The sequence below is a fragment of the Sus scrofa genome, chromosome 2 (genome assembly GCF_000003025.6).
Source record: "Sus scrofa isolate TJ Tabasco breed Duroc chromosome 2, Sscrofa11.1, whole genome shotgun sequence".
NCBI lineage: Eukaryota > Metazoa > Chordata > Mammalia > Artiodactyla > Suidae > Sus > Sus scrofa.
Genome location: NC_010444.4, coordinates 42,263,155 through 42,289,615, shown reverse-complemented (window position 1 = coordinate 42,289,615; position 26,461 = coordinate 42,263,155). Strand labels below are relative to the sequence as shown.

General features: G+C 48.9%; 1 protein-coding gene across 25 annotated transcripts in view; it reads right to left on the bottom strand.

Moving 5' to 3' along the window:
- PLEKHA7 (pleckstrin homology domain containing A7) overlaps positions 1-26,461 on the bottom strand; it is a 229,981-nt gene that overhangs the window by 21,911 nt on the left and 181,609 nt on the right. For 15 of the 25 annotated variants that reach the window (XR_002341555.1, XR_002341557.1, XR_002341558.1 and 12 more), the window contains 8 exons: positions 21,079-21,601; positions 19,994-20,080; positions 17,156-17,209; positions 9,708-9,788; positions 6,114-6,182; positions 5,858-5,938; positions 4,574-4,723; positions 3,921-4,022 (listed from right to left, as the gene is read on the bottom strand). Coding sequence is in view for 15 of the 25 variants with exons in the window: in XM_021083278.1 (XP_020938937.1) it covers positions 3,921-4,022; positions 4,574-4,723; positions 5,858-5,938; positions 6,114-6,182; positions 9,708-9,788; positions 17,156-17,209; positions 19,994-20,080; positions 21,079-21,601 (1,147 nt within the window). In the remaining 10 variants the exon portion in view is untranslated. The remainder of the gene's footprint in view (positions 1-3,920; positions 4,023-4,573; positions 4,724-5,857; positions 5,939-6,113; positions 6,183-9,707; positions 9,789-17,155; positions 17,210-19,993; positions 20,081-21,078; positions 21,602-26,461) is intronic. The other 10 variants (XR_002341556.1, XM_021083286.1, XM_021083287.1 and 7 more) reach the window with 1 other exon arrangement.

Here is a 26,461-nt window from a genome sequence, read left to right as displayed (position 1 = left end):
TAAAGCAAATAGCGGGTCTAAGGCTCAGCTCCAACGGAAGTACAAATGTCCCAAAAATAGGGTTATCTCTAGAGCTGAGGTCCCCAAGCAGATTGCTGGAAACAGGCAAGGGAGGGGCTTAGGGTTGAAATCATCTCTCTCCCCTCCCCTGGCCATCTACATGGCATACTTCTACTGGTCAGTTCACAATCCTGACCCCATTCTGCCTGTCATCCTGACACGTAAGAGAAGAGCAGAGAGGAGCAGAGGCCCTAGAACTTCTTTCTCCGAGGATGATGGAACTTCAGAACTTAATGACAAGATGAAGGAAGTTTAGGGGGAACATGAGAGTGGGGTTTCATTCCTGTATCCTCACATCACACTAGGCAGGAAGGCTCCTGTACTACATTCAGCAAAGATTTGAACTCATTGTCTGCAAGTAAGGTACAGGTACAGGCTACAGGTAGCCTGGCCTATCACTGACTCGCACAGTTACCTGTTAAGTTCTTTCATCCTCTGGTTTCCCTGCCCAGGTGGCCATGAGGATCTTCATAAATAAAGTTACTCCTACTTCCCAAAAAGGCTATGGATTTTCTCACAGCCAAACCTGGTTAAGGAGAGGTAAGTTCCCAAGCCCCTGAGAATTTGCATTTGGGGCTATAAGACTATCTCCACTGTCAATGATTTATTCAGGACTCTCAGGTTGCCGGGCCTAGAATTACACCAAAGAAGTTAGCACAGAGCCTGCTCAAAGAAGAGCTTTGTGAGCTTCCTAGGTCATTGTGGCACTCAGGGAAAACATGAGCAATGCCACCAGAGTGGGTGGAAATCAAGCTGCAGGGCCAGGCTTTAAACTGGCCTATCTCCTAGTACCTCACAGGGCTCGGTTCTCTAGGAAGTCAGTGTCAAGACCTGTGCATTGCACCTGTTTGCTTTTGGAGGGAAGAAAAGGATTCTGGGTCTGCTATATATTAAATCACCATGAAGTATGCACAGTAGGAATACAAATAGCCAAGAGTTATATGAAAAGATCACAAAACGCTGTAAATCAACTATAATGGTAAAAATAAAAATCATAAAATTTTTTTAATGAGGGGAAAAAAAGATGATTAACCCACTAGTAATTAAATAAAGGCACATTAAAACAAGATGTCCTTTTTCAGCAGGCAGGCTAGCAAGAACCAAAAAGACTGATAACAAGTGCTGGCAAGGATGTGGGTAAACAGGTTCGGTACTCTCAGGCACTGTAGGTAGGAGAGCAAGTGAGTGCAGCCTTTTGGAGGGTGATTTGGTATTATCTGCCAGCCTTCAAGATGTACACTCATTTCAACCCAACAAGTCCACTCCTAGGAGCCCATCTTAGATAAATGCTTGTAGACAAGCTTGAAAAGGCAGTTACATAGATGCTTACTGTGACACCGTTTATAAAAGCAGAACACTGCCAATAACTTAAATGCCTGTCAGAAGAGGAATGGCTAAATAAAGCAAAGAATATCCAGACTATGAAATACTATGTAACAGTAAGAACTAATTTTTTTTTTTTTTTTTTTTTTTTTTTTTTTTTTTGCTTTGTCTTTTTAGAGCTGCGCCTGCAGCATATGGAAGTTCTCAGGCTATAAAGGGTCGAATCAGAGCTGCAGCTGCCGCCACAGCCACAGCCATAGCAACATGGGATCTAAGCTGCGTCTTTGACCTATACCATAACTCACTGCAATGCTGGATCCTTAACCCTCTGAGCAAGGCCAGGGATTAAACCCACATCCTCATGGATGCTAGTCGGGTTTGTTACTGCTGAGACACAATGGGAACTCCCCCTTTTTTTTTCCGCCCTTTTTTTTTTTAGTTAAAAACTTAATTCATTTATTTAAACCAAAATGTCCACTAAAATTTCTGAGACTATGAAAATCTTCTATGATCTGCACTGTCCAATACAGAAGCCAATAGCCACATGTGGCTCCTGAACACATGAAATGATTACAGGGTGACTAGGGAATATATATTTAATTTTAGTTTATTTTAGTTAAGTTATATTTAAACAGCTACCTAGGAGTTACCATCGTGGCTCAGAGGAAACAAATCTATTATCCATGAGGACGCAGGTTTGATCCCTGCTCTCTCTCAGTGGGTTAAGGATCTGGCATTGCTGTGAGCTGTGGTACAGGTTGCAGATGCAGCTTAGATCTGGTGTTGCTGTAGCTATGGTGTAGGTCAGCGGCTACAGCTCTGATTTGACCCCTAGCCTGGGAACCTCCATATGCCTTGGGTATGGCCCTAAAAAGACAAAAAAAATTAAAAAATTAAAAATAAATAGCTACCTATGGGGCAGCATAAATTTGGGAGGTAGCTTTCCTAAAAAGATTTCCATAACATAAAGTTATGACAAAAATGCGAGTTATCAAGCAATGTGTAAGTACGAGTCCTCCTTAAGTAAACCCAACTTCCACTCCCACATAAATTATATGATGCTACGTATGTGCATTCATTTGGAAATGCACAGACAATGGTCTGGAAGGCAATGGAGCAAACTGATGGCATTGATTACATATAAGGAAGGTGACAGACCTGGGGCAGAGAGGGAGGGGAGGAGGAAGAGATTTTTGTGTCCTTTTTTGATTTTATTCTCATTGTTTGGACTTTTCAGAAATCCATTTGTGTGTTATTTGTATAATTAAAAAAAAAACACTAGGAATGAAGAGCTAAAAAAAATTACTTGCTGAAATTCAAGAAAATAAGTAGAATAAGACAGGACGGTTCAAGGAACTAGTAACTAGAAATAATCATTTGAAGGACTTTTGCCAACAACATTCACCTATTTATTTTCAAGTTATTATGCCAAATGCTGGGAATACAAAAAGAACAGGAAAATGTCAGCTCAAATGAAGGAAAATTATGGGAAACAAAGACAAGTTCTGGGTAAGCTTACAGGGCAACCCTGAGCACTGGCAAGAGTCTCCCTCCACACGGTCCTGGACTGGCTCCCTGGGCCAGATCCGAGTGGTGAGTAGAGGGATGCAGGGCCCGGGAAAAGCCTCCTAGTCCACAAACCTGACCTCTCCCCAGTTCCTTCACTTTCCTTGGGGTGATCCTGATGTGCAGAAAGTCACCACATTCTCTAAATCACTTGAATGAAGAGGTTTGGCTAGAACTAATGCCTCGCTAGCAGGCTGAGCACCAAAACTGGCCCAGCAGGGTGCCTTGTGTGCAAAGAAACCTCAACTAATGCTTGCTGAATTCAAATAAAGAGAATTGATGTCAGGGCCCTCAAAGAGGAGAGTCAGATCTGAAGTTGAGTTTGGAAGCAGGGGATTTCACATTTTCAAAATTTTGAAGGTTGGGTGGCAGTCTGGTTGGGCACCCCAGTGGGGGAATACTGGCAGCTGGAGGGCCCAACCTGGAAGAAGGAAACCACACAGGGCCTTTCATTCTCTCACCTTTGGCGGCAGAGGCAGCCATCAACAGGGCGGCCTGATTCTAAGTTAGAGAAAGCAGGGCTCTAAGGCTGCCGGAGGGAGGAAGGGGCCACAGCCGTGGGCATCACCCAGCCTGGCCTGAATTCACACTACTGCTGAGGTGAAGGCTTGATAACATCTCTCCTCAGGAGTCATCTATCCTAAGGGAGAGGTTAAGAATCCAAGAAGGGGCCAAGAACAAGACACAGATTACCCTCAAGCCTCCATAAGGTTCTCAAGGTCAGTACTGTCTCCTCTTGGGGCTGCTTTCCCAAATGATCAGCAGTAAAACCATTAAAAAAAATGCCCAGGATCCTGTCTTTGAGAGCAGAGAGGCAGGTGGAGCTGAAGATAGGCTTCTCACAACAGCCTGGCTGGGGGAAGAATTCCCCAAGGGAAAGCAGGCTGAACCCCAGTGGAGAAAGACTCACAGCCCCCACGGGTCAAGACTCTGAGAAGAAAGCAGAACTCAGAGAAGAGTTCTTGGGTCACCTGGAAAAAAAAGGCTCGACTGTGCTGCTCCTGCAGGGTCTGCTTCAGCTGCTCCACATCTCTCTCCAACTTCAGGTACTCATTCCAGGCATTTTCCATCTCCTGTTGGCCAAGGAAATGCTTCTGATTCTTAGTTATCCCATGTCTGCCCCCCACCCCCAGAAGGCACCATGAAGCACCTGTGTGCCCAACCACTGCTGACTGGACAGGGAAGAGGGAAGAGGAGCCCAGCGGGTCTTAGGCAGGCCTGGGGAGAGAGCCAGGCCACTTTGGGGGTGCTTTGGTTCCCAGCTCTGGCAGAAAGGGCCTGCATCACATCGGATGGACAAATAGAAGAAATTCCTTAGAATAGACTGCACATGGATCAGGGGAACAGCCTTGCAGGCTGTTCAGAGACATCTGACCCCTTGGATGTCACTGCAGCCATCTAGGAGTCACTGAAAGAAAGCACCTTAAGGCACTGGTAGAGGCAAACATGTCACCCTGGACGAAGTAAGCTACTGTCAGGAAGCAGCCTGGAGGAGTTCCACTACCCCAAGACTCTGGCCCCTGACCACCAACTCAGCTCCTGCTCGGGAGATGAGAAACAAAGCCCTGGCCAGCCTGTCATGGGGACGGGAGAGTGCCTGCCACCCTCCGCACCCTCCACGCACAGTGGACTCTCTGGAGAGCTCCGCCCGGATGTGGACAAGATCCTCTTGCAGCAGCCTCTGCTGGTAGGCAATCTTCTCCAGGTGCTGGGGCTGGTCTCGGTACTGCTCCATCTGTCTGTGCAACACCTCCAGCACGGACTCTAGCTGGTCCTGCACCAGACCGGGGCCAAAGAACAAGATGATAGCAGGGCAGTCCCTGCAGGCCCCCCAAACCATGCCTGGAACTAAACAAACCTGCTGGATCTAACTGAGGCTGAAGGGGCCAGCACCCAGCAAGACACTTGAGAGTCAGGGCCTCTGATTCCAGCTCTGACTCTGCTCAATGGGTGGTCTCTGGGGACACATCACTTAACGAGCTGCGTCAGTTTTCTAATCCATAAAGTGGGCAGAAACTATGGGATAAACTATGAGGCTAAATCTAAGAAAAGATGGAATACTCTCTAAGCTCTAGAAAAGGGGGCATGTTATAGATAACCTTGAATGTCAACTATAATGCCTTGTTAAAATGCAGAAAAGAAAAAATTCATACCAACCGTCTAAGAGACCAAATATCAGTGGCTACCATTCCATTCCTTCCCTCTCAGCCAGACTGGCTTCCTCGATAGCCCAGATCCTTAGAGGAAAGGAGACTTAGGAAGTGAGAGCCTCTGCCTTGTTACAACTATGGCCACTTTCTTCAAGGCAGCTCCCCTTCCCTGGGGTTCAGGGGCCTGGGGTCATCACTAGCAGCCAGAGGAGCCCTCTTCTCCCAGGCTACCTCACAGGGCTTCCAGGGAGAGGTGGGTCAGAGCAGAAATAAGGTCAGGGAGGTGGTACTCGGAATAAGTAGGCTGAGGTCTCCCTCTAAGGTTTTCTCTGGGTTCATAAGAAATACTCTTTAAACCCAAAGACAGGGAGTTCCTGTTGTGGCTCAGCAGAAACAAATCTGACTAGTATCCATGAGGATGCAGGTTCAATCCCTGGCCTTGCTCAGGGGGTTGGGGATCTGGCGTTGCTGTGAGCTGAGGTGTAGGTTGCAGACATGGCTCAGATCCCATGTTACTGTGGCTCTGGTGTAGGTTGGCAGCTGTAGCTCCGATTTGACCCCTAGCCTGGGAACTTCCATACGCTACAAGTGTGGCCCTAAAAAGCAAACAAACAAACAAACAAACCCCAAAGACCTTGTTCTGAATAAACTAATACGTGTCGTTCGATACTAACAACAGAGTCCAGTCTATACTGAGGAAAGACAGGATGACAAAATTCCCTCCACCCAGCCCAAGATTATGCAAAACCAATACATACTTTGTTCTCCTTAAGGGCTCGTATCTTGTCTTCCAAGTCCTGGAGGATCCTGTCTTGTTCACAGAAGACGCTCAGTTTGACCTGTGAGTGAGAACAGGTTGGAGAGGGCCTTGGACGATGAGAAAAGGGCACGGCCTTGGAGTGTGATCAGAAAGCCTTTGGCTACAGAACCATCCAAAGTCTGCCTGAAGCTGCCCACCCCGGATCTGGGGGCAGCAGGCAGGCAAGGGGCCAGCCTGTTGCTCCGCTCACTCACGTCAATGTCACTCTCAGCAATCTTCACTGGCTTCAGACTTCGGTCCTTGAGAAGATCCCGGCCTGTCATCTGGGAGGTGAACAATTTAAAGGAGATTTAACCACGGGGTTCGGAACCAGAACTCAGGAAGGAACGGTGACCCTACAATGGACAGGTGTGTAAGTCTCAGCAGGGGCAGGTAGGGTTATGGCGTGGAAAGGGCAAAAACTTGGGCAAAACCTACTTTATTTTTACAACTGTTTCATTTCAGGGGGAAAAAAAAACCTTTTTGACATTTTAGTAGTACTTATAAACTTCTCAAATGAAAGAAAACGCACTTGCAAGTTTTAAAATCATCAATCATAAAAGCTTAAACTTGCCCCAAATGAGCTCAGTATGAATCTTGGAAGATTTGCCACTGATAAGGGAGAGTTTGCTTCTAAACCTAGAGCGAAATACAAGTAACAAGTCCATGACCCCCCTCTAGGGCTGGGGGTGGGTGGTCCAAGAGGAAGGGGCAAACCCCTGGGACACTGTTGAGTCTCAGTTGACAAAAGTCTGAGCAGCACCCCCACCACATGTGAGCTTCCTCACTCTCCACTGTTGGGGAAGAGGATCTGGCCAGGAAAGAAGGAACCTGGGGTTTTCAAGTGATCCCTGAATTGCTGAGGTTAGGCTGTATTTTTAATATGAGTTACAAGTTACCCTGTCCTCTCAGGGAAATCACAAGTAGTAGACAAAAAAGTCACCCAATCTTAGAGGCCAGTGGATTTTCCCATCTGCCATCTTTCCCTGGACGCAGGGTGGGTGGGGTGACACAGTGCTCATCTCTCACTGACCCTATGAAGCGAAACACTTACTTTCTATGCTACCCTTTTATTTCCTTCAAACCTCCTTCTTGTCCAAACTTGTGCAGGGGTGGGGGGACTTTTTTCCACAGATGTACCCCCAGGGCCAAACCATGGTCATGGAGAGCCAGGCCAAAGGTGCCCTCTGCAGGAGAGGTCGTCTTGCGGAATTGCGCTTTGCAGATTGGACCAGAGAAATGGAGCTAACCACAGCGGACATGGACGGTGTGTGTACTAGGCAGAGGGTCCCCATGTGGATGGACACACAGCTGCTGGAGAAAGGGCCCTCACATTCTCTCTACTCCATCAAGTTTGTGAGTGTGAATCGGAAGCAGAAATACATGAGCAAACACTTCCCTCAGAAGTGTCATTCCCCCCCGCCGCCCCAATGTCTTACACTCCCTCTCCCTGACAAGTGTCATCAGCAAATCCAAAGGTCCAGGTCAGGGGAGAAGTCCTCTCCAAGCCTTGAGTTGAGGACCGAGCCTGGACTGCCTTCCCATCCATTCCCCTGTTCCCTTTGGGGGCACAGTAGAGAACAGGGACCTCTGTCCCCTTTATCTCGATAAAGTCAGCCCTGAGCAGAAGGCCTGGTGAGAGCAGACGGCTCTCGGCAAAGTGCTTACTGCCTTGCAGTAGGTGAGAAGGAAACACATGTAGGTCAGTCCTGGAAAAAGGAGAACTCCAGCCAAATTCTGCTCTTCCAACTGGCAAATTATGTGTACATACAACTATACACACAGTCACAGAACACACTGACCATAGCAACAATTCACAAAAAAAAAAAACACAGACTGTGCTGGCTCCTGCAAAGGTAAGGGCTGCAGTGGCGGAAGCGAAAGAGCGGGATTAATCCTGGTGAACCACAAACAGATCTACTTCCCAAGCTGGACTTGGGCTTTTAACCCCCGGGAAGCCTACAGATCGAGATAGGAAGTCTCCACTCTGTGTCACACTCCTTCGCCAAAGCGAGGGGCAATGAGCTTGCCTTCTCTCCAAGGGGCTAACCCTTGGCCTGTTTCCTAGGAAGAAACATTCTCAAATTGAGATATGCTCTGGGGACTTTTCCTTCTTGCAAAACCCTTCCCTTTATGCCCCTGGAGCTTTTTCCAAATGACAATGTTTTGATTTACTCAGCGCCTTCAGGCAAGGAATGAGGCATTTCTACACACAAAAAAGGGCACTTTCAGAAAGTGGAGTCTTTTAAACATTTTGATGGAAAGCTTTCTAAAAGTATAGCCTTCACTGCCTTCATAGAACTTCAATCTATCGGGGGAAGAATCAGAGTCAGTATAAAAATCAGTAATACAGAATTTCTTGAAGTCAGTGGTTAGGACCATTTGCCTATCTGGTTAAATGCTCCCAAATTTCTGTGCTTTCAGTTCCGTTTCAGATTGACATACAGTGTTTCTTTCTACTCTCAGGATTTGAGCACTCCCTCTTTTCTAAGAAGTAACTTTCTCTTTGTCCCCTTCTAATGTGCTGCTTCTAAGGTGCTGTGAATTGAAATGACTGAGTGCGTTAGGATTAGAAACTCACCGGAGGGGACAAGACACACTTGCTGCTCTTCTGCCTCCTTCCCTCCGTCTGGCTTTGATGCCCATCAAGGGACTTCCCTCCACACTGTGTCTGTCATGTCTATGGGCCTTAGGAAGTGATATGTTCTGTCTCCCCTCACTGGACAGTAACATAATGAGGGGTGACTGTGAGGATTGTGACGTATTTTCTCTGTATCCGCAAAGCCCCGCCCGGGGCTCAGCATATTGAGGATACTTGAGAGGCATTTGCTTAGGGAGTCTGTGAATGTAGTCAAACAAGGTGAGCTGTTTGCTGTGCTCAGGGCCTGGAACCTCTTCCTATGGAGTAAAGCTCATTGGCTTTAGAGCAGGGGCTTCATGACAGTGTTTACACAGCTCACATTTGGGTTGGTTTCAGAGAGCCGAGGCTACTAAGACAAATCCACAAGTGGTATACTACATTTCATTTCCCCTTTAAAACTGCACCTCGGCAATGTTTAAATCCATTTAAAACATCCCGATGGGTCCCTACATCTCTGTCACCAGAAAGAGTCAGAGTCAGTGGGCTCTCTCTCCATGTGAAAGTGTCTTTGCATCCCAAAGGAATTAAAGGCCACCCAGGCATTTTAGTTGCCTCCACTACAACCCAAGACACCTACTCTCAGGGGCTCGGGCACCTGGACTGGACACAGCACCTGCTTTCGTACCTGTAGTCTCCCCTGGAAGGCTATAAAAGCTTGCCCTGCTTTTATATCACTCAAAGAGGAAGACTGGGGGTGGGGAGGGGAGGTGGGCCTTCTGTTCTAGTCCAGCTCCAGGCTGTTTTCAAACATTGACACGCGGCCCCGGAGAAGAGCCACGGTGGAATCTCAAGGCACCCCAGCTCCTCCAAGGTGACTGGGAACTGTGCTCCCTCCCAAGAAATGCATGCTCTAGGGCAGCCCTCACCATGGAGGCAGACAAGCAAGAATGGGAACACGACACAAGCTGGTGGCAACTTAGACAAGCCCCCCACCCCACCCCCTGGCCCCCGACGGCAGCACGAAAGATGGAGTCACAGAACAACACAGATGAGAGGCACCAGCCAAAAACGCTGAGGGAGCTTCAATAGAAAAGAAAATAAACCGAAATGACTTGCAGGAAGCCTGGGGGCCGTCAGGAGAGCCCCTGGTTAAGCAAGTGATGGAGTCGGCACTGAGCCAGAAGCAATGGAATGGCCCCGCCTGGAGACACAGATCCGATCATCTTACGCTTCTCCTGGGCCGACAGCCCCGTGCTGACTTCTTCAGCACTTTGTAAAGCACGTTGATCAAAGGTTCATTATTTTTTATCTGTTCCAAACAAAAGGGCAAATACAACAAAACGTAACAGGTGAGACATCAAATGACAGTTGAAGGAGCCAGAATTTGGGGAACTGGCAAGGGAAAACCTCAAGGAGGATGTGTGCCGTGTGATTCAAGTGAGTGGGTCTCGGTCTCAGTCTGGTCCCGCTGCTTCCCAGCCAGCGGACCTTTCCCGACTTCAGTTCCCTCATCTGTAAATGTGGGACCGGAAGCGCCGCCTGAAGGATCTTCACACAGGTAAGTTTAGGTGGGAGCGCCAAGTGCAGTGCCCACATCCCTCCTGGTTCTGCCACGGAAGGTAAGAGGGGACTCTGCTTCTTCCCTCATCCTCCCTTATCATATACTGTAAGATACGAAAGCTGTAGTTTAGACTGGAGCCGTGCATTGTCTCAGCTCTGCCCAGTATTTTCCACTTGCAGTCCCTCAGACCCAAGCCTCCACACCTAAACAATTATGTCTTACCCGTGATCCCAAATGCTTCCAGCTCCTTTGAGGAAACACTATCCCCACTTGCTAAGACACTGGATCTCAACCCTGGCTCCAACACTGGGATCACCCAGGAGCTTTAAAATATATTGATGCCTGAGTCACTCCCAGAAAACTTGGATGTAAGTGGTGTGGGGTGTGGCTTGGGCACCAAGATTCTTAAAAGTCTAACGGGAAGCACCACACTAAAAAGTGGTTCTTGGAAAGTTCCTGCTGTGGTGCAACAGAAACGAATCCGACTAGGAACCATGAGGTGGTAGGTTCGGTCCCTGGCCTCGCTCAGTGGATTAAGGATCTGGCATTGCCATGAGTTGTGGTATAGGTTGCAGACGCAGCTCGGATCTCGTGTTGCTGTGGCTTTGGCGCACGTCGCTGGCAGCTGTAGCTCCAATTCGACCCCTAGCCTGGGAACCTCCACGTGAAGCAGGTGCAGCCCTAAAAAGCAAAAAAAAAAAAAAAGTGGTTCTCAAATTTGATGAGCATGCGTCCGAATCTCCAGGAGGGCTGTTAACATACAGATTTGCTGGGCCCCACTTCCAAAGGTTCTCTCTAAACAGCTCTGGGGTAGGACCCAAGATTCTGCATTTCTAACAAGTTCCCAGGAAGTGCTGATGCTGTTCATCTGGGATCACATTTTGAGGACCACTGCTTTGAAACCATGTTGCCCAGCCATGGCTACACATTAGAAACACCTAGAGGAGTTCCTGTCATGGCTCAGTGGTTAACAAATCCGACTAGGAACCATGAGGTTGCAGGTTCAATCCCTCGCCTCGCTCAGTGGGTTAAGGACCAGCATTGCCGTGAGCTGTGGTGTAGGTCGCAGATGTGGCTCAGATCCCGTGTTGCTGTGGCTCTTGCGCAGGCCAGGAGCTACAGCTCCAATTAGACACCTAGCCTGGGAACCTCCATATGCCGAGGGAGCAGCCCTAGAAAAGACAAAACGACAAATAAATAATTAAATAAACACCTAGAGAAGTAAGTTTCTTTTTCTTTCTTTTCAGTCTCTCTTTCTTTCTTTCTTTTCTTTCTTTCTTTCTTAAGAGCAATACCTGAATATTACCAATTAAATCAGAGCCTCTAAATGGTAGGAGCCAAGTATCCACATTCATTTAAAAAGCTCCCCCGGTTGTTCTAGTTCATGACCGGGTTAACGATCTCTCTCCAGAATTAAAGGGCTCATTTTAGTGTGCCCAAGACTCACCCCAGAGCTTGATCTAAACTGCAGCATTCTGAGCACCATTTCTCCAGGTTCTACTTCAAAAGAACCCTTCAGATCTGCAGTTTTTGTTTTTTTTGTTTTTTTTTAAATCAAACTCCCAGGTGATCCTGATATAGCTGGCATCCCAGACTGACTGAAGAAACTCTGCTTCAGAAGCTAACTATAAACAAACCCTGAACAGAGAAGCCCCAATCTCAGGCTCAAACAGGAAGAGTCTGGAGGCCAAGTACCTGGAGCCACTCACCATCCCTCATCAGGGACAAAAGCCCCTTTAGGGCTGATTGCAACCAGCTCCATCTAAAAGCCCCCCCCCCACCCCCGGCATGGCCACAGGTACCCTCCGTCCACCTCACTTTCCCAGCTATGCTTCCCAGCTGCATAAAAACAATTCAAAGTGTCAACAGCAGCAAACCCTCCCACGCCCTTTTCAGACCTGGCCAGGGTGCCAGGTTCCAAAGGGCAGAACTTCAATACCAGAAATACAATTCGGCAAATGCAGCTTTAGGGTAGGTGATGTACTTGGCACCCGGAAGAAAGAAGCTGTGTACTTAGCCCCTGGGTTCAAATCTTAGCCTCAGAACTTTGTGGTAGTTACTTCTCTGATATTAGGGTTCCTGGTTAGTAAGATGGGATAATAATTCCTATCTGAGAGGATTAAGTGAGGTAATGAACATCAGGTACCCAAACATTGCCAGGCAGGAACAGATGCTTAATCAACATGAAATCCTTTCCACCCTGGCACCGCCAAGTAAAATGCCAGGAAAATAAACATTTCCAAAAAGAACACTAATACCAAGCCTCTTCTAAGAAAGTGGAGTCTGTCTTTATTTGATCATTTGGCACACCAGCAGAAATGCTCACTTCAGGAGACCAAGCTCTACAACACGTGGGCAAGCAAACACCACCAACTGGTTCTGGAAGCTGAGCATCGGCAGATGGGCGATGGAGGGAAGTGGCCTGTGGGACAAGGACAAAGGAGACCCTAGGCCAACCCCATGGTGGCAGGGAGACTATCCTCCAGAGAGGCTTACCTCTGCCCTCAAGGACCCAGGAGGACCTCTCCCAAGAAACTGGTCCCAGCAGGCTGTGCTCATCACCATCTCCACACCCAGGCTGGGATACGGGGTTCATTCACTTGTGTCCTGGGAGGCCCTCATTTCCAGGGATGCCTGCTGGGCTCAACATCAGCTCATCTTGCCCAGCACGTCACAGGATCTCAGAGCCAATGGGCCTGAGAGTTCTCCTAACCCAGTCACTCATCCCACCTGAGGCTCACCCGGCCTCGGCTGCATCCCAGCATGGGGAGGTCAGCACGACCTATGGTGGCTCTTAGAAAAGTCTTTCTTCTACTAAACTGAAACCCATCTACTTGGAGCTACTAACCACTTGTTTTAATGCCCCCTGAAGGCCACAGAAACACATGGTAACATTTCATAGCTTTACAGACTCTCTAGGTCTTGCCTGAATCGCCCCTTCCTCCTCCAGTAATCAGCACTGCAGCTGTGCTGGCTGCTGCTGTGTTTGCCCTGCTTTCCCATGAGGGCTCTCGCTACCCTTCACTGCGCAGGGAGGCTAGGCTGGGTCAAAGTGAACCTAGGTGTGCAAGCGGCCACCTTTCTTCCCTGGCCATCTGAAAGGTAGAACAGTAGCAATGTGGCCCAAACTCCAGAATGCAGGCCCTGGCTATGCAAAGCAGTATATTCCCTTTGGGCTCAGCAGTTGATCTGGGTCTTGGATCCCCTAAGAATAAGAGCAACCTGCCTGGTACGCTCCTCAGCTACAGTTCTGATAGGTTCTCAACACCTCTCCTTTGATTCCAGCCCTTCCCTCATCTGAACCCCAAAGTGAGAGGCCCATCTGGAAAGCCTACACCCCAGCTGGGTCTGAGCAAAACAGGCTCACTGCTCCCTGATTTGAGCACCTTGTCCCTTGGAGGGAGACCAAGGTGATGTCAGCCTTTCCTTTCTTTTCTTTTCTGCCTTTTCCTAAGGCCACACCCACAGCATATGGAGGTTCCCAGGCTAGGGGTCTAATCGGAGCTGTAGCTGCTGGCCTATGCCAAAGCCACAGCAACGCAGGATCTGAGCCACCTCTGTGACCTACACCACAGCTCACGGCAACGCCGGATCCTGAACCCAATGAGCAAGGCCAGGGATTGACCTGCAACCTCATGGTTCCTAGTCAGATTCGTTAACCACTGAGCCACTCTGGGTACTCCTCTTTCTTGCTGCGCCTGGCATGTGGAAGTTCTGGAGCCAGGGATTGAACTCATGCCACAGCAACAACCCAAGCCGCTGCAGTGACAATGCCAGATCCTTGAGCCGCCATGCCACAGAACTCCCAAAGTTAGCCTTTCTGACTGATGACTCACACAGTGCACAAACCTCCCACACAGGTTGCTAGTAAGCCTCTTTCACCTGCTGGTGCTATTCCTGGGGGACTGGTTCTTTAAGAGGAGCTTAGCAATGGAGTAATAGCTATAAGACCAGGGACATTCTGGTATAAATACAGCTGCTTTCCATGACAAACAGTGACAACCTTCACTCACTAGTTAATGCTCTGGTCACACACGACTCCCAGCTGGTGAAACACCCCAAGGATGCACTTTGCCTCTCTATCACATCATACACATTTCCTGCGAGAAGGACCGCAGTTCAGCTCCATAAAAAACTTAATGCCTTTGGGTCTACAGCAGTAGAAGCAGCATTTTAAGAGTGGCTGGGAGGGAGGGTGATTTCTTAATCACCAGCTTCAGAGTCAGGGCTCCACCCAAATACTGACTCCCCAGTAACGACTAACATGGCCGTGGGGAAGTCTTTACTTCCCTGAGCCTCAATTAGTAAAGAAAAAAAATATCCCACCTCCGTTACAGGGTTATTGCAGAGGTTAGTTAATTGAACAGAAGCAAAGTCAAACATGGTGACTAACGCACACTATCCCTCTATTGCTGTTCAGCTTCCATTGGTAGTCAGGACATAAAAGGACCCTGGCTCTGCTCTCCTGTGCCTGAGTTTCTTTCTCTGAATTCCTTCGATTTAGCTCAAGTTCCACACTCTTTAAATAAAACAAACCTGAGCTGAATCTTCTCTCCAGGATCAACTGTGACTTTTGGCTATCACCCAGAAACAGGAATCAGAAGACAGCTAATCCCTGTTACCCCAGCTCCGGCACTTTATGAAGTTCCTTTGCACCGTGCACCAAGCACTCTGAAGAGTGTTTCATGGTACAGCTGTGCTGCTGTGAGCCAAGCCTCTCCCACAGGCCTAGGTACATCATGGATGCTCTACAAACACTCCTGTGTGGCCTGGATGGTCCTGGAGTGGAGGTGCAAGAAGCAAACAGGGGCCACAGTGAAGCCAGGGAACAGGGACATGGTGGTACCTAGGGCAGGTGGAGGCGGGGGGGGGGGGGGGCGGTGTTGGACCTGCTCCAGGTCAGACAGAGAGTGGCAGGCATGCTGGAAGGACCTGCCCAGGATCAGGAAGCAGGAGGGTGGGCAGGGCTGCACAGTTGGCCCACGCTACCGTGTCTGAGCACTTCGAATTCTGCAGTGTGACTACCACACCTATAACACTCATGCATGCTTTGCATCATCTGACTTCCTCGTAAGTTAGAAAACGTCCTGATTTTGAGAGAACCCTCCTTGTTTGGCTCACATCTGAAAGCCAAGTCTGACTTTTCTTCACTGCACCTTCCTTCCTAAAGCCTAGGAGAGAATCAAGAAGCTGGACAATCAGTCCCCGTTTTCTCTCCCCCTACTCCCACTATCCACATCAGCCTCACACTGGCTCTCCTTGGCTCCCACTGTTCCTCTTTCATCTCAACCAACCTAAACCCTCTGGCTTTTCAAGGCTCCAGACACATGCCACCTCCTCCAGAAGCCTAGCCAGCACTGTAGCCCACAGTGATGCTCATTCTCTCAGCTCTGAGCACTCGGCCAGACACATCTTTACACAAATAAGTCTACATTATTTGGAAATAATTTCTTTCCCTAACTCAGAATGTTTGGAAGTTTTTCTAGGCCACAGAACCTCAATTTTTCTCTTGTATCTCCCCATGCTTCTCCAGAGCTTGAGGGTACGGAAAGTGTCCAGGTTATTAATAGATACATGAGGTTCCTAATCAAAGGCAATTCCTACTCAAAGGCCTTAATCTTGCCTCAGAGAGGGGAGGCCCCCTCAGCAGCCGCCTTAGGACCTAATGTTCACACCCCTGCTTCTACAATGCTGGATTACAATCCCTGGATTAAAAATGTCCCAAGTCAGGCACCCTGGGGACTTGGGGAGGCATGCCCCTCATGGCAGTCACCTGGGTGTCCTCCCACAGGGCCCCTCACCCACCCTCCCACACCCGCAGTTTAAAGGTCACATTCCTTCAGTCTGTGTCATGGCTCAGGCATAAGAAGTGCTTTTCACAGTGGGAGCTTTCACAGAGAGCTGTGGAACAAAACAATAGCAGCTCTCTTCCAGGCACACTGCCTCTCCCTTTTACAGCAGCTTTCCCAGGCTCTCTATCTGTGCTACGGAGGCTGACTTAGTGCCTGAACTTCATTACCTACAGGGAGGCACCAGTGTTCATCTCCTGACTGGGGGACGAGGGGGTCCCTTAGAGCCACACAATTCCATGTGGAACTTGATTCCCCAGTAACGAAACCGAATCCCCTAACAAGCTGCTTGTGCCTGAAAACACGCATCAGTGCACTAGGAACCAAACCCACCTCTGCCCCACTGGAGGCTCTGAAGAAGCAACTGGTTATTATTTGGAGAAACCTTGTGATTCTCACTAAAGACAGGAAGAGAGCAAGACCTCACACCCTCACTCTGTGAACCAGAGACCTTACAGCACAACGCACAAGAAACTGAGTTCAGAGTCTGAGGCTATAAGAAATGAAACTCGGGAGTTCCTGTCATGGCTCAGTGGTTAATGAACCCGACTAGCATACATGAGGACATGGGTGAGATCCCTGGCCTTGCTCAGTAGGCTAAGGATCTGGCATTGCTGCGAGCTATGGTGTGGGTCACAGATGTGGCTCGGATCCCCTGTTGCTGTGGCCGTGGTGTAGGCCGGCAGCGACAGCTCCGATTGGACCCCTAGTCTGGGACCCTCCATGTGCTGCAGGTATGACCCTAAAAAGACAAAAAGACAAAAAAAAAAAGAAAGAAAGAAAAAGAAATGAAACTCTTCTGAAAGGTACAAACTACCAGTTATAAAATAAGTCCATCCTGGGGATGTGATGTACAACATGGTGACTGTAATTAATACTAATATTCGAAAGCTGCTAAGAGAGTAGATCTTAAAAGTTCTCATCATAGGAAAAAAAAAACATGTAACCAAATATGGTGATGGATATGAACTAGACTTGTGGTCATTTCCAAATATATACAAATATCATTATGTTGTATACCAGGAACTGATGCTATGTGTCAACTGTATTTAATTTAAAAAAATGAAATCTTCAAAAGCCACAGCAACATAAAGAAAAAAAAAATCAAAAACCCCAAACCAAAAAAACCCCTCTGATTCAGTCTTCATTTGAAATCCAAATTTGCTAAGTCCTGCATGGCCTTTGGCTTTGGGTTGGGTTCCAAGGACGCTGACATTCTCAGAAAGGTAAGCATCCAAGGAAAACAAGACCCCTGAGGCCCCTCACCTTTAGGTCCAGGTACTCCAGGTCTTTCTTCAGCTGGAGGTAGGTATCGTCAGCCTTCAAATGAAGCACAGAGAGAAAAAAGCCAGTTATGAACTCCAAGGTGTCCGTAACTCCGGCTTTGTGGGTACATCATATACACTGTGCAGCTTCAGGAACAAGAGACTACAGTAGAACAAACATCTGGGGCCACAGAGGAAGCACAAATGTCTCGGTGCAGCTCAGAGGATTTTTAGCATATGCATCCTGCAGGTCCACCAGGTGGGGAAAGCCAGCCTGTCCCCATTGGCTGGGAACAGTCTGATGGGGGGGAGGGAGACAGCACACATCCCACCAAAGGACTAGGACAACGGTGCAGCTGAGGCGGAGGTGAGCTCCTGAGACAGAACTAGAGAGGTCTACCTGGAAGAGAACATGCACACCTGAGCTCAGGCCTCCTCAATCACCAGCCCCTCAATTCTTGTCATCAAACCTTTACATTGGGCAGCTTCATATGCCTGAAGCAAAATAACCCCCTGATTGGTGTGGATGGATGCCCAAAAGAGGCATGGAGATGACCTAATGACCCAGGGAGATGACCTTATGGCCTTTGGTTCCAGAATGACAAGCGCCAGTTTCCACTAGAGGTTTCCTTTGCTCAGATGGAGCCAACACAGCCATGTCAGGAGCTAGATAAGGAAGGTCTGGGCAGACCTATCTGCTTTTGTCGTCCCTAACCGTCTATTAAGTTCTTCAGTATAATTACCAGAATGAGTGAGAGTCATTTCCTAGAACTTGTGCTTCTCATGTTAACAGATCACAGAAGCTGTGAGGAAGAGAGGCTATGAAAGCTTAAGAAAAATAGTCCAAGCATTACTTTCTCAGCCGACTAAGAAGACATCCAGTAAGCCAAAGCCAGGCAGGGCTAGGAAAGTGGTCTGAGTTTATAGTTCTGATGTAAAACAAACACAAAAATATAAATAATATGAAATGTTCAGGCAGTACTTTTACGTATGAGAAGGCCTAAAGGACTACTGCTGGGGACACTAGACGCTTGCAAGATCTTATTTCTGTGCCTACACTGTCTCCTTATCTGTCCCTACTTCCCCCATCAGTCCAGTCCCACAGGTAGAGGGACAGAGCAGAGGGATGTTACTAAAAATCACCCAAATTCACAACTTAGGATTTGCACATGCTCCCTTCCTTTCATTTTTCCAAATACATTTCCTGAACCGCTCAGGCCCCACTAAAACAGGACAGGAAAGGATGGTGACAATCCCATCACCCTCCTCATCTGTCCTCTGCCTACTTCTGTGCAGCCTGGAGGGACCGGTCTTGTACGAAACGGCATCTTCTTTAAGCTGCTCAGGATGCCCAGGAGAACAACTGCCTGGCTACTTCTTGAGGAGCCTGCCTGCAAAACCACAACCCTCCCACCACCCCATCCCCTGTCCTGGAAACAGTTTAGAAGACCGTGCAAGACAGATCTGGATTTGGGCTCCAGCCTGCATGCCAGCAGCTGAGGGATCCCGGGCAGGTCATTTTCCAACCTGTCATCCCTACCCTCTCCCAGGTTACTGTGCAGCTCACCAGGATAAGAGACATAAGGACGCTCTGTCAATCAGCAGGGCACTCCGCCTTCTCCCTCTAGGCTGACACACATACCTTTCAGCATCCCAAAGAATGCCCAAGGTAGCAACAAGGATGACAGCCAACACAGCCCTTTGGACATGACCACACACCAGCCTGGCAGTCACTACTCACAGCCAGAGAAGCCACAGTTCAGGTCTCTCACACCACATGCAGCCTCCTCCCCAGCACCAGGGGTGTGGGCCCCACCACAGCTGCACAGTGTCTGGCAGTAGCATCCAGAAGCAAACAGGCAGGGAACAAGGGGAAAGCGCCAGACAGCAGGACAGACTAGAACTCGGGCACAAGGGAGCACAGGCCAGCATGTCACTCCCTTGCCCTTGGGGTGGCCCCCGGTCCTGAGAGAGCCCACCAGCGCTGACCTGGCAGGTGGGAAAGGTCAGCTGGTGCTGTAGTAACTGGCCGATGGCAAAATTTCGCACACTGGCCAACTTGGCCTGGTGCCGCCGTAGCCGGGTGAGAAGCAGTGAGAGCTCCTCCAGCTGTAGGTGTGTAGACACATCACAAGGAAATTAGCCACCGCAGGAGCACAACGCTATAATTACTCTTCACCCTGGTGCCGGGACAGTACTGATGCGACACCATTAAGTAATGATTGCATTAATTCTGTCATTAGGACAAATAAAAGCACTGGCACAAAAGAGGCTGCAGGAAGTAGTTTTATCAGGAAACAGGCACCAGCTGTGCAGCCTCACACAGGCTCATACTTTGAAGACAGTGAACTCATCAAAGCAAAGACCAGGAAGAAAGGAGAGAAGCTAACAGGAGAAAAAGGCAGGTGGCTAGAAAATACTGCAGACAAAATGCTGCCCCAAAGAGAAGAAACACCACATTCTCCTCCACCTCCCCAAGCTCTTCGGCTGACCTCGGGAGGACCCAGTGCCAGCAGGGTGAGTCTGAGCAAGTCATTCGACTTCTCTGAGCCTTAGTTTCCTCATTGCTAAAATGCAGATTGGGAAGTTCTCTTGTGGCTCGGCAGGTTAAGGATCCAGCATTGTCACTGCAGCAGCTCAGGTCACTGCTATGGCATGGGTTCGATCCTGGCCCAGGAACTTCAGCATGCCCCAGGTGAGGCCAAAGAAAGAAAGAAAGAATAAAAAAAAAAAAAAAGTAAAGTGGGGATTGCCTCTGACTGGCTCAGGGGAGAACCCTGATGAGGTTAGCAGACTGGATTGGATCATTCACCTGAGGAGGAGAGCAGGCGCTGCTTACCGATTTTCCATGTAAACTGGGAGCGCTGACGGTGTGGGTCATGTAACCCATGGAGGGCATGGAGCGCCGGTCCACATGAGAGGAATTCTGTAGGAGGGGAGACAAGAGGTCATACTGAGAGAGTTCCCATCGTGGCTCAGTGGTTAATGAACCCGATTAGTATCCATGAGGATGCGGGTTTGATCCCTGGCCTCACTCTGTGGGTTAAGAATCCGGCAATGCTGTGAGCTGTGGTATAGGTTGCAGACGCAGCTTAGATCTGGTGTTGCGGTGGCTGTGGCGTAGGCCAGTGGCTACGGGTCTGATTTGACCCCTAGCCTGGGAACCTCGTTATGCTGAGGGTGCAACCCTAAAAAGACAAAAAAAAAAAGTTATACTGAGAGTCGGGGCTGGGGCCAGGGCCACAGTCTCTGCCATTCACTATCAGGGCAGCTGAGCACATGGCACTGCACCTCTCTGAGCTTCATCTGTCTAATGGGGATACACACACTTCTCACTAGGTTATAATAAATGACAAATTGTGAGAGCCCCTCGGAGAGTTAAAATTTAAGTCATTTTTAAGTTATTTATAATAACTAATTGAATAGGTTGAACACAGACATCTTTCCCTGCCTTCCAAGCTACAAGGAAGCAAACTTCTAGTTGTGGGATCCTGTGTAAGTTACTTCATCTCTTAATGCCTCAAGAGTCCTCATCTGTGAAATGGGCATACAGGTATTCCCTGCTTTATCAAAGTTCACTGTATACCACTTCTCCTTTATAAAAGAACCACCTATAGTACCTGCTTTCAGGAAATCCAGAGGACTTTTGCTTTTATGAAGAAAGGTAATTGTTTCCTCACTTTATGCCATTCTGGCTTGCAAAAGCTTTCACAGGAACACTCTACTTTCAAACATCCGGGGAAACCTGCAATAATAGCACCTGCCTCATAGGGCTGTCGTAAGAATTATAGTAAAACCTTTAGTGCTGGACCCAGTACCTAAACATACTGCATAAGTGTTACCTATTTTCCCAAATTGCTCAGTGTGTTCAAACCATGTGTGGCTCCCAGCGCCCTCATGCTGGCAGGGCCTCCGGGGTCTCACCTTGGTGGTGTGGCCCCATGCCTTCCTGGGAGACCCTCCGAGCGAAATGTCCACACTCCTCCTCTGGTCCGGTGGCTTCACGGTGACCCTCTCTGCTGGTGTGTGTGGCCGCCGGGGTGGAAAGACTCTCGGGGGTCCTGGGGGAGGGATGTCCGAGGGCGATGGAGGCACAGAGATGGAACGGGGCACCTCTAGCATACTCCTGCTCCGGCCCTGGTCAGTGAACTCCGGGGAGCCGGTCCCGATGGGCGCTGTGGGGCTCCCGTGCCGGAACTGCTGGCGCTGCTGCCATTCGTAGAGCTGCCACACGGTGCCATCCCGGTGTGCTCGGCGCTCCTCGCTCGACATCTTCAGGTGGCTGGCTCGGTCCTGTGCGTACTTGTAGTCACTGGGCAGGTTGCGGGGAGGGGGAGAAGAGCCCCCCGAGGGGTGTCGGTTGCTCTTGGGAAGAGTCTGGTAGTTTTCTGGGAAGGGCAGGGACTGGCTGGGACCCTGGCGAGGAAGGGTCTGATCCAGGGGCAGGCTGAGGAGAAAAGAGAGGATGGTAAGAGGACTGGCATGGGTCTGCTAGGCTTCTGGAAACACAGCTAACTAAGTAAAGCCACAAAGCCAGGTGTGTGAGGGAGCCCTGTAAGAACCTCAGAGAACAACAACAATCAAAGCTGACATCCAGGACTTCTGTCACTGCTTCCCTCTCCAGAGAGTTCCTAAACCACTTCCTCTGGCAACGTGGAGTGTCATCCCCTTACCAGGCCAAGCTGGCTGCCCCACATCAAGTGCAGTGTGATAAACCTGCCCTCTCTCTTGTGTCACTCAGCTCTTCCAAAGCATGTGCATATTTCCAGGTAATGCCCCACGATTCTCCCGGTCACCGTTCCCCAGTACCAAGTTTTAGAGGTTCGTAAGTGGCTGGCATCAGTTCCTTTCTTTGCCTATTACTCTAGTCCAGATACTGATTAATTACCTCCCCTGACACAACTCTGACACCTTCCAGATGAGTTTCCATGTGGTAGGCAGCCAATGGCCTGGATCTAATCACCCATGTGCTCCCAAATCTTCGCTGGCTCCCTGTTGCTTATGAGGTAAACTCTAAATCCCTTCACCTGGCATTCATAGCTCTCTAGCACCTGACCTCAACCCACCCTGCCTTCCTGCTTTTTTCTCATTCTCATCCTACTGGGGCCAGGATCAAATGAGGGCCCAGCATTTAAGGAGGCACCCCCTCTCAGGTGTACCCCTGCACTTTCTGGAGCCCGAGAGTGAGGACTTTCCCCTGTCTTGCACACCTCCAAGACACTTGGGCAACTTTCGCTGTGGAAAAAGGAGAGGTAGTCAGATCTGGGGTTGAAGCCACTGGCTGTGTGACTTTAGGCAGCTTACCTAACCACTCAGGAGTCAGGTTCTTTACCATAACATGAGAACAGAATTACCTGCCTCTTCAGGCTATCGTGAAGAAAAATGAGACAAGGAAGAGAACGCAGGCTTCATGCCTGATCGGCAGATGGGACATTCCTCAGTGGGTGCTCCCTTCCCGCTTCTCTCCTTATTCTCATCATGCTGTTCCTTCCCTACCCCCCACCCCCACCACCCTGCTCTCTCTCTGGATGCGCTCACCTGGCCCTATCACCAAATCTCACTCATACGCAACATCTCAGCCCTCGGGGTTCCTGCCCTGCTCTGACCTAGTTACGGTACAGTCTGTAACTCTTCCAAGGTCCTGCATTGATGTAACCTTTTCCTACTGGTAAGATGTCTCTTCCCAGCCAAGCTGTAAATCCCTGGGGGGCAGGAACTCTGTCTCACATTCTGTGGTGTTGTCTGCAGTCTGAGAAAGGCCTGACACATAGCCAGCCCTTCAACAAATACTCTGGCACACCAGGCTGGATAGGATCGTGAAAACTACGAGCACCCAGCCGTCTGATTTTTGAAAGAATTTTTCTTTCAAAAATTCAGCAAGGGACCAGGCAGACAGTTTTATTAAGCCTTAAAAGTCTAACTTGAGAGGCAGCCTGGCATGAAAAGGACAAGTTTCAGATTCGGGCCTGGATTGGCATCCTGACTCTGCCTTTATCAATTTTATCTAACAAACTTTTACATGGTACCTGCCATGTGTCAGACCTTGTTCTAAGCAGTGGTACTCAGAGTGTGGTCAGGCAGCATCAGCACTTCCTGGGAACCTGTTAGAAATGCAGGTTATCAGGCCTCACCCAAAACCAGAAACCCTGGGGCAGACACCTGTGTTTTAACAAGTCCTCCAGGTGGCTGATGTTTGAGAAGTGCTTTTCAAATTATTTTTACACTCATCAAATCACTTCCTGCCTAGAGGACCTCAGGTTAGTATCTTTTATGTCCTTACTCTCCTTACTGTAACACAGGACTACAAAGAACCATTTAATAGACTGTTGTGATGATTAGCAGTTGTCATTCAAAAATGGTGGTTCGCGTCTTCCTTGTTAACAGTTATCTTTGAAAGTACAGAAGGTAATTTTAAGATCTCTTCAGCCCAGACTTGTCCAGTTTGTCTGCTTGCCACCAGATGGCAGGGTTTGCTATCAATTTCCCAAAGTCAGAGGGCTGTTCTGTCTCTAAGGGCCAGGCCTGAATCCTCAAACAGCAGGGGTGGCAGAAATCCAGCCAGGGGCTGTAACTAACCACTGTCCACTCTGCCTGAAGCAAAATGCTCAGCGGGTCGCAGTCATGTCTCCCCTACACACCCCTTCCGTCCGGCTCTGCAGCCCACTCCCTGGGCCTGCCTATGGTGTCCAGATGGTCAGAGCCTCCCACGGGGCAGTGCCCCAAAGCCCTCAGCTCATGCTCTAGCTTGCCACCTTCCCAGGGCTGGCCATTTGCGGGCAACCCCAAGGACCCTGGTGCAAGGTGAGTCCTGGTGCCAGAGGCCAAACAATGGTAACTAAGAGATGGTGGAGGGAGAGACACAGGAAGCAGGGTTGTATTTGAGGTAAAGGTCCCCTGCGAGCAACAGGAGTGCCCAGAGCAGCTCTGTCCTGACAGCAGATCGATCCATTTGCTGGCCCCCAGCCCCAGCTTTATCCAAAAACAAGGCTCAAGGTTTCCTGCCCTCATATCCTCCTCTGTGCCATGTGACCTTCCTGTTCCAAAAGGCACCAAACAGGATGTTCTCATACAGCCAGTATAAAATGGTCATATCAAGGGAGTTCTTTTGTGGTGCAGTGGGTTAAGGATCCTGTGTTGTCACTGCACCAGCTTGGGTCACTGCCATGGTGCAGGTTTCATCTCTGGCCCAGGAACTTCCAAATGTCACAGGATTGGCCAAAAAAAAAAAAAAAAAAAAAAAAAATCAAATAAAAATAAAATAAAACAGTCATATGAAAATATGAAATCAATTTTTTTTTCTTTTTACAGCCATACCAGTGGCATATAGGAAGTTCCTGAGCTAGGGGTCAAATTGGAGCTGCAGCTGCCAGCCTACACCACAGCCACAGCAACACCAGATCCAAGCCACACCTGTGACCTACAACACAGCTCATAGCAAGGCCGGATCCTTAACCCACTGAGGGAGGCCAAGGATCGAACTGCATCCTCAGGGATACTATGTCAGGTTCTTCACATGCTGAGCCACAACGGAACTCCCTGAAATCAATTTTTACAGCCAATTATTTATGCACTAGAGTCCTCACCGAACCGCCACATCAGTAGTGCAGGACGTTCATGTTTTACTGTTCCCATGCTAATGTTTTGCATCTCCACCTGTCATTTTGTTTTAGCATGCATTACTCCAGGATGATAATGCAAGGCCAGAATTTCAAAACAGTCTGTCCTTGCAAACCATCATTCTAAAGAAGTTTAATAAAGTGAAATTTTATGTTCATCTCCAAGTACTGAAAGAACAGTCTGGGATAATTCCTTGTGTGGTCTAGAGCCATGAATACGAGATCATATTACAGTTCAAATAACCCTCCTTCCAAAGTCTAATGTGTTTCATCTAATGAGATTAGCACAGTCCTAATCACACCCAGAGCAGGACCCTCTTCTCTATTTGTTTTTTGGGTTTTTTTGTTTGTTTGTTTGTTTTTGCTTTTTGGGGCCACACCGGTGGCATATGGAGATTCCCAGGCTAGGGGTCCAATCGGAGCTACAGCTGCTGGCCTACGCCACGGCCACAGCAATGCAAGATCCGAGCCACGTCTTTGACCTACACCACAGCTCATGGCAACACCGATCCCTGACCCTCTGAGCGAGGCCAGGGATCGAACCCGCATCTTCACAGATCCTAGTGGAGTTCGTTAACCACTGAGCCATGAGGGGAACTCCTTACTTTTTTTTTTTTTCCCCTCTTCTCAATTTTCAAACAGAGGAGGGTTCTTTATGAAGCAGCCAGACCTATTACTTGGCTGTAAGAGATTGCAAACATTTTGAAGGAAAAAAAAAAAGGGAAGGATGCAATATGCAGTCCTTCCCAGATACAAGTGAGTGATCAGAGACCAAGCACTCTGTGTACTCAGAGGCTGACAGCTTTCTTCTCAAAAGGGTCATCTTCAATCCCTCACTTTAACTTTTCAGCCCACTGAGAACTGTTTCTACCACTAGACTGAAATTCCTCTCCCTGAGTGCTCAGCGACCTCCAAGGCCAACAAATTTTTTTCATCTACAGACCTCACATCACCCTGCCCCTTAGATAAGAATGGCTCAAACTTACATCGTAGGGACAGTCCAACGCCTTTCCCAACCACCTTCATCACCCTGCAGCTGAATTCTCATCCTTTAGCTCCCCAATGTCCCCCCAGCCCCCATTACGTGCAGCAGAATAATGTAGGTCTGTGAGCTGCCAGAAATGGTTATGTAGAGACATTTCACAACCACAACTTACAACTGCCTATCAGCTACACAGCTTCTGAAAGTCCCTTTTGCACCCCTGCCACAAGGGTTCCTCACTGAACCCCACATGCCGTCTTTCTGATTCGCTTCTGCCTCCCCCTCCCATTCCTCTGCCTCCCAACTTCAAAACTCTGGTTCTATTAAGAAGGTCTGTCCATCCAAGCCCATCAAGAAACTCAGTGGAACCAAAGGCTTCTGCTGCTGAGTGTGAGACCAGTAGAGACCCTGAGATTCCAGACTCTGCTCTCCTGGTACCCAACCTCCTCAGAAGGCACCACCCTCACAGAGCAGTCCTGTGCTGCTGACTAGACTCCTTCCAAATGAAACTCCCCTCGAAACGCTCAGGTTTTCCTCTGTCTTGACTCTGCTTTTGCCCACCCCTTTGGGCTGGAGGTCCATAGGGTCTGGTCTTTTTTTTTTTTTCTTTTCTTTTTAGAGCTGCACTCATGACATATGGAAGTTCCCAGACTGGGGACTGAATCAGACCTGTAGCTACCAGCCTACACCACAGCCACAGCAATGCAGG